General features: G+C 43.6%; 1 protein-coding gene across 1 annotated transcript; it reads left to right on the top strand.

Annotated features, from left to right (window-relative positions):
• Positions 1-503: 503 nt before the first annotated feature.
• Positions 504-5,933, top strand: LOC139404905 (protein CREG2-like). The gene is made up of 3 exons (XM_071147449.1): positions 504-941; positions 2,049-2,162; positions 2,316-5,933. The coding sequence occupies exons 1-3, from the start codon at positions 547-549 to the stop codon at positions 2,455-2,457; spliced, it is 651 nt and encodes a 216-aa protein (XP_071003550.1). The 5' UTR covers positions 504-546; the 3' UTR covers positions 2,458-5,933.
• Positions 5,934-8,697: the final 2,764 nt, after the last annotated feature.

Consider the following 8,697-nt stretch of genomic DNA (forward strand, 5'->3'; position numbering starts at 1 on the left):
TATGATACAGTAGTTGTCTGTAATAAATGTTGATGTATCGGTGTGTTTTCTGTCAATAAGACAGTTGTCTGTCATTGTATTTTTGCTGACTATACAAACAGAGCATTAAAAGTACCCTGTCCGTGATCCCACTCCCCAAGGGTGTCTCAGGGGGAGTCGGGATATGAAAAAAAAAACATTTCCAATAGGACAAATATAATCACCCACCAAATTATTGTTTAAGCATTTAATTTCAAAACTATTTTGGTTATTCAAATACAATGTACAACTTCAGAAAGCTGCACAGAAATATAAAATGTGTCAACCCATATTTAAAGCAGCATGTATGACTAGTTCTGGCCTGGGAGAATTTCAGAAAGTCAGAAAATGTCAACGAGGAAAGGAGGGCAACATTCACCCTGTCATTGCGTGCTGTACCAGGGGGTGGCGCTGTGGCAATTCTTGTCTACCCCTTGCGTAACTAGTGGCTCCACCTATTGCTCTCTGCTTACATTACGAAAACACACATACGTGACTCACTAAACACAGACAACTTCTCAAAGTTTTATGAAGCCATACCATCTTTCCCTGGTATTATTTGCCGCGTCACTGTGCCTTTGTGAGACCTACACTCTTAGGAACTCTTGGGCTGTCGCGTTCAACGACGCCGTGTCCGAGGAGGAGGCCGTCCCGGTTGTGCTAGTGGACAACAGCGGGCTTTGGAAACCGGCATATCCGCACTCGGTGTTACAAGACGGTGCGGAGAAGCCCAAAGAAAGCGTCAAATCGAAAACCAAGGATGCAGCGCCCATGTCCTCTGCGTTCAGGGTGTTCTCCTATCGGATGGAGGAGATGACAGTGCCCTCTCACCTCCACCACACCAGGATACGGCGAGGACCGTCAGATACATGGCCCACTACAGCGACTGAGGACATCTCGCCACCATCGCCACTCAAGACAAGGTACAGTACATTACAATTGCTCCATGAAGCACATTGTCACTCAACATTTACTATAATTTGTTGTGTTCAGATAACAGCCAGGTATAGCCTGTGTATAACACTATTTCAAATCAAATCAAATGTATTTATATAGCCCTTCGTACATCAGCTGATATCTCAAAGTGCTGTACAGAAACCCAGCCTAAAACCCCAAACAGCAAGCAATGCAGGTGTAGAAGCACGGTGGCTAGGAAAAACTCCCTAGAAAGGCCAAAACCTAGGAAGAAGCCTAGAGAGGAACCAGGCTATGTGGGGTGGCCAGTCCTCTTCTGGCTGTGCCGGGTGGAGATTATAACAGAACATGGCCAAGATGTTCAAATGTTCATAAATGACCAGCATGGTCAGATAATAATAATCACAGGCAGAACAGTTGAAACTGGAGCAGCAGCATGGCCAGGTGGACTGGGGACAGCAAGGAGTCATCATGTCAGGTAGTCCTGAGGCATGGTCCTAGGGCTCAGGTCCTCCGAGAGAGAGAAAGAAAGAGAGAATTAGAGAGAGCATACTTAAATTCACACAGGACACCGGATAGGACAGGAAAAGTACTCCAGATATAACAAACTGACCCTAGCCACCCGACACATAAACTACTGCAGCATAAATACTGGAGGCTGAGACAGGAGGGGTCAGGAGACACTGTGGCCCCATCCGATGACACCCCCGGACAGGGCCAAACTTTGTGTCCACAGATAAAGGGCCTTCCTTTTGGGAATATCTTCTCAGTCAGTGACGGCCCAAAGGACAACAGTACAGGAGTCCTGTATTTCTACGTCACCCTGATGGACAACACTGTAGCAGACCTGAGAAGCTTCCCATTCGCCTCCCACTTTCTCAGAGGCCGAGGGAGACTTCTGCAGGTAGAACAGAGAGCGTGTACTGGGTTGTGATACAACCCGGGATCAAACCAGGGTCTGTAGTGACACCTCTAGCACTGAGATGCAGAGCCTTAGACCGCTGCACCACTTGGGAGCTCTTGGGTCCCCATCCAGTACTACATTAAAGTGGCACATTAAGGCTTGCTGCGTGTATGTCTGTGTTATTGTTCAACATTATGTTATGTCTCCCCAGGCAGCAGATGTATGATCCTGAGGACCCCTGCTGTGCCAGACTGACTCTGACAGGCAAGATGGGGGAGGTGGACCCAGAGGAGGTGGAGTTCGCCAAGGAGGCCATGTTCTCCAGGTGTGTGCGCAGGGCACACTAATTGCTCATCCTCCCTGAACATGTTTTGAGTGTCTGTCCAATTGTCTCTACATATGTGCAATGTTTGAGCCTTTCTACTTAGCATACCTGTCTGCGTGTTTAGTGAGTATAATGCTCGTCCTCTCCCTCCAGACACCCTGTGATGAAGAAATGGCTAGTGGGACACAACTGGTTCGTTATGAAGCTGCAGCTGACCCAGGTCTGGCTCCAAGATTGGGTCGGAGGGGTGTCACTCATCCCCCTGGAAGACTACTTCAAAGCCACACCCTACTGAGAGGAACTTCATCCACAATGTATATGAAATCTACTACACCGTGTCAGATACTAGAAGCTCTAGTTCTGGAATATTTGGAAGTGAGATGGGAAACTTGAAGAGGGTTTAGACCTGCTCTAGAAGCTCTACTTCTGGAATATTTGGAAGTGAGATGGGAAACATGAAGAGGGTTTAGACCTGCTCTAGAAGCTCTACTTCTGGAATATTTGGAAGTGAGATGGGAAACATGAAGAGGGTTTAGACCTGCTCTAGAAGCTCTACTTCTGGAATATTTGGTAGTGAGATGGGAAACATGAAGAGGGTTTAGACCTGCTCTAGAAGCTCTACTTCTGGAATATTTGGAAGTGAGATGGGAAACATGAAGAGGGTTTAGACCTGCTCTAGAAGCTCTACTTCTGGAATATTTGGAAGTGAGATGGGAAACATGAAGAGGGTTTAGACCTGCTCTAGAAGCTCTACTTCTGGAATATTTGGAAGTGAGATGGGAAACATGAAGAGGGTTTAGACCTGCTCTAGGCAGAGTGTGGTCTTACCATGGATCATGCAGAAGTAACAACACATGTAAGATGTCCCCCTATGTCATCCAGTTCAAGGGAAAGCTTCAGAATGTGAATATACAGACGTAGATATAGATGCCTATAAGCAGACACTGGAGATTGTTAAATGTACAGAATGATTTACTAGCTTTGCAGATGTTGTTTATCCAATGCTACCACAAAGCCTTTTAACATAATCTACTGTCCAACAGCTAGACAATGACAAACCAAAAACTTACCTAAAACAGGCTCATGTCTGGTGGAAATGATTAAATCCTTCCAATAGAATTTTTAAAAACGATTTAGTTATGAGTTGATTTTTCACATGGGATGATTTCACTGAACAACAAAAGAAATGGAATATGTAAAATTAGAGTCTAGAAACTAAAGCTTTGGTTGTCTCCCTCTCAGGCTTTCATGTCTTCTCCCTGGACCTCCTCAATGTCCACCTCTTGAACATCAGACTCTGAGGCCTCATCTTCACTGTCACTTTCCAACCTTGTTGAGGATGGCTCATTGTCATGCTCAACATGCCTCAAATTTGCCAAAATGGCTACCAATTTTTCAACCTGTCTTGGTCAGCCTGTTGCGTGCTTTGGTGTGTGTGTTCCCAAACAAGGACCAGTTGCGCACTGAGGCGGCTGATGTTGGTGGGATTTGGAGGATGATGGAGGCAACAAGGGAAAGAGCCTCAGATCCACAAAGTCCCTTCCACCAGGTGGCTGATGAGATATGTTGGCACGACTGCCATATTGCATCTCCATCCCAAAGCCCTTGCTTGGAAGTGTACTTCGCCAGACTGCCAAGAACCTTGCCCTCATCCAGGCCAAGGTGGCGAGACACGGTAGTGATGACACCATAGGACTTGTTGATCTCTGCACCAGACAGGATGCTCTTGCCAGCATACTTGGGGTCCAACATGAACGCTGCGGCGTGTATGGGCTTCAGGCAGAAGTCTTCACGCTTTTTGATGTATTTCAGAACTGCAGTTTCCTCTGCTTGGAGCAACAGTGAAGTGGGCAGGGCAGTACGGGTTTCTTCTCTTACATCTGCAAGCAGGATGGCAATGCCTCCCTCAATCTGTGCAATGGCTACTGCTATAGGTTTCAGGCTGCTTACCACCCTCTTCCAAAATACATCATCCAGGAGGATCCTCTTGATGGGGCTGTCCATATCGGCAGACTGTGATATGGCCATTTCTTGGAGAGACTCCTTCCCCTCTAGGAGACTGTCAAACATGATGTCAACACCACCCCAACGGGTGTTGCTGGGAAGCTTCAATGTGGTGCTCTTATTCTTTTGACTTTGCTTGGTGAGGTAGATTGCTGCTATAACTTGTTGACCCTAACCATTTCCTTGGCTGTCTTGTAGAGTGTATCCATTGTTTTCAGTGCCATGATGTCCTTGAGGAGCAGATTCAATGCATGAGCAGCACAGCCAATGGGTGTGATGTGGGGGTAGGACTCCTCCACTTTAGACCAAGCAGCTTTCATGTTTGCAGCATTGCCTGTCACCAGTGCAAATACCATCTGTGGTCCAAGGTCAATGGTGACTGGTGTGGCTGTTGTCCCTTGTGTCTGTGCTCTTGTAGAATACTGGTTGAGGCGTGTAGATGATGTAGTTAATTATTCCTTGCCCACAAACATTTGACCACCCATCAGAGATGATTGCAAAACAGACTGATTTCTCTATGATTTGATTGACCTTTATTTGAACTCTGCATCCAGCAAATGAGTAGATAAAGCATGTCTGGTTGGAGGGGTGTATGCTGCGCAAAGAACATTCAGAAATCTCTTCCAATACACATGGTCTTTGAGCATCAGAGGTGAACCAGTTGCATACACAGCTCGAGCAAGACAGCAATCAGCATTTCTCTGACTAAATTCCTCCATTGTGTCAAAAAACTTCTGATTCCAGGATTACCATGAGCTGTCTGCTATCGATAAGGTGTCTGATTCATCATTTTCACCTCCACTAGAAGTTTAGGGACTTTTGTCACAGGTTGCTTGTTGTGAGCTCAGAGGAAACTTTATGCACTTGGCCAGATTATTCTGCATAATTTTTGCATTCTTCACATATGATTTGGCACAGTATTTGCAAATGTGCACAGCTTTCCAGTGAAATGTCTCCACACATCAGATACTGCCCGTGGCATTTTTCTGTAAAGATTATATATATATTTTTAAATCCCAAATACAATTCCATGTACAGATAAATAGTTAGCAGTTAGATTAAACAACTCCTTTGTAAGATAAATGTTTTAAAATGAAACATGTATGGAAACAGGTGAATTAACACTCCTCAGTTAGCAGGCTCAAGCAAGCTGAAACCCACATGGCTGCAAAAACTAACTAGCAGAAATTGTTAACAAGTTAGAAATTATTTAAACACACTTTGCTGTAGGCTGCTATTTACTAGTTAACAAAAAATAATGTGTGTCATGTAAAATAGATTCACCCCACCCAGCATTTTAATCAAAACTTACCAGAAAGGATGTAGTCGTTGGCTCAGACAGTGTAGTAGTGTGGGTTCAATAGCATCTCATTAGTGTGCAAGATCTTGAGAATCTGCTGTACATGTGATGAAAGAGTGCACTGTGCATGCAGAGGGTTTAACCAAAATATGCCACAAGACCTATAATTGCCTTGTGTATCCCACAAAAAAGGTTCACTGTAAAGCTACATTTTTTGAAGAATTTAAGCAAAATTCCCCAAATTCCAGGGCTTAACTTCCCATGGAAAATTTCCGGAATAATTCAGGAAATTTACCGGAAACTTTCCAACCCTTTTTCAACCCTAATTGGGAGTCCCATAGGGCGGTGTACAATTGGCCCAGCGTCGCCCGGGTTATGGTTTGGCCGGGGTAGGCCGTCATTGTAAATAAGAATTTGTTCTTAACTGACTTGCCTAGTTAAATAAAGGTTGAATAAAACATTTTTTTAAAGAGTGGTGTGTGTTTTACTAGCTCGAGCATCCCATAAATTCTACACTGCGCAGGTGTGTGTGTAACCGATGTGAAATGGCTAGCTAATAGCGTTTCGATCGGTGACGTCACTCGGTCTGAGACCTTGAAGTAGTGGCGCAATGGGTAGCGATGCTTCGTGAGTGACTGTGGTTGATGTGTGCAGAGGGTCCCAGGTTGGGGCGAAGAGAGGGACGGATCTATACTGTTACATTGATGCTGTTGTAGTTTTTAATGGTTGTACTGTAATTTAGGTTGCAGGTATCAAGTAATTAGATAACTAGCCAACAGGTTCCGATTCTACCTTATGCTTATTTACACTGAGCTGCGCTGGGGTCAGAACGCAATCATGGTTACATCATGACACAATGGAGCTGGCTTGAGGTATGGGTCAGAAAACATACCTCAATGCAGAAATGGAATCCCAGATAGCAAAAAATGTGCTCCCGCTTGCTATTTGCCTTTATGCCCAAGGCTATAAATTCCTACTGCAAGCGGGCAAATGGCAAAGTTCAAGACCTGGGCCCAGATTCATAAAACATTCTTGAGAAAAAATGCACTCATGAACTATCTTATGAGCTTATTATTAACACGCTTCTTAAGTTAATGCGTAAGAAGTGTTTTGTGAATCTGGGGCCAGATTTGCATCTCTGGCGGGGAGCCTCCTATCATAAGCCCTTGGCAGGCTGCTTTTGCACTTGTGTTACACCTAATGATTTAGTTTAAGTAGATTAATGATATATTGACTATGGCCCAAAATAGTCTACATTTTTGCCATTGATTTAACATACTATATAATTGAGGCAATACAAATGGTTCCTTTCTAACAATAAATGTCCCTCCCGAAACAGCTGTACCCACTTGAAGAAAAGTGTTGATCACTACGTACCTCTTAAACACCACAGAAGAAGCCGAAAAGCCTCAACAGGAAGTTATTTGTTACCATCTTCTATCGAGTTTACAAACCAAAGAAATTCCACAGGCTTTTGGAACAAAATTATGATTATTTTACACCACTAAACGTTTGGAAATACTGAACAATAACACACTAGCATCACCCATTCAGTCGGTTATAGATAGATGGAGAACCAATTCACTAGCCTGGATTTTGAATCATGCATGGAGTGGCTCATTTGCAGGAGACAATAGATAGCTAAGATAGCTTAGCTGGTGTTTTTATATATTTAAAAAAACCGAGTTAAACCTAGTTTTCTGTTTATGTACCAGATTGGAATGCAAAGTTAGTTTTCTCAAGTAACTAACATTACTGCTTTTCTTCATTTGTGAGTAGTTTTACTTGTGTAATGTTAACGTCAATGAGGACAATAATGCTAGATTGCCTAACTAGTTAACGTTACTTGCTAACGTCTCGGACAACCTGTCTCAAAGCCTGCTTCTACCCCACCAAACCACAAGACGGTTCCAACAGCTGAACCCTGGGCTGACTACTGCACTCTACCACACACTTAACAGTTATTCATATTCTCTACACACTGAAATCCGTTTTGTCTACCGGACCAATGCAATAGTTATGTCCCCTTACTGCACTACTAATGTATACACTTTCATATGATTGATATGCTGCAACTGTTCTACTTATTCCACTCACTATGCACATGGGCTAACAATGTCCATAGCCTACTATATCCCTATAGGCAATAATAAATAAAGGTTTATTTTATCTGCTTCCTGTTGTACCTGATTTTGTTTATTTAGTATTTTTATATTAGTATGTTATACAGTTACAATGTCACTAATTTGATTGCCTTCCTATGTTACTTATTTGATTACTGTCACTTTTGTTGCCGTTGCACTGTGAGAAGCCTGAAAGTACATAGTGTAACAGTATAACTTTAGACCATCCCCTCGCCCATACCCGGGCGCGAACCAGGGACCCTCTGCACACATCAACAACAGTCACCCACGAAGCATCGTTACCCATCGCTCCACAAAAGCCACGGCCCTTGCAGAGCAAGGGGAACTACTACTTCACCAGTGGATCCAGTTGAACAGGACTGGCCCTCGTTATCTGATATTTTTCAAACACAATCATTTGCAGCACCTTTCCCAATGGAGATGGCATCCAATGTACCTTAAATAATAAAATTCAAATACATTTTTTTTTTTTATGTTGGCGACGGAGTAGGCATGCCACTGACCGTGCTTCTACACCTGCATTTCTTGCGGTTTGGGGTTTTAGGCTGGGTTTCTGTACAGCACTTTGAGATATCAGCGGATGTAAGAAGGGCTTTATAAATACATTTGATTCTACTTGACTTGATGCTGAAAAAGTGTCTTGCCTCCGACTGGGCAGGTGAAGGGTGAGGGAGCTGTATGAGGATTTTTATATATTTTTTAAAGTTACAGCACGGCCTCTGTGGAGGGACGCCGGCCTCCCAAGTACTCATTGCTAACTGGGATTTGTCACTGTACTCCAAATGTTACCTTTATCCATACTGATACACCAAGAAGATTGAAATACTGCAAGTTTTGCCGGAAAACTGCCCTTTTTGTACTCATGCTAGTTAGCAGTAGCCATCGCTAATAACATTCTATTATAGAATGTTGTGTGTGCTGAATTGCATGCGCAAGCCAAGCGCCACCACTACAGTCAGTAGCACTGTCAAAGCTGTAAAAAAAAAATAATTAAAGTCTGCAAACAAGCAGAAACATCGGCCACAACGTGTTTACAATACCTTGTTGGTAAGCCATTGTTTGTTAGACCGAATGGAAAAACGTCTGA

This window comes from Oncorhynchus clarkii, chromosome 3, assembly GCF_045791955.1.
Source record: "Oncorhynchus clarkii lewisi isolate Uvic-CL-2024 chromosome 3, UVic_Ocla_1.0, whole genome shotgun sequence".
Taxonomy (NCBI): domain Eukaryota; kingdom Metazoa; phylum Chordata; class Actinopteri; order Salmoniformes; family Salmonidae; genus Oncorhynchus; species Oncorhynchus clarkii.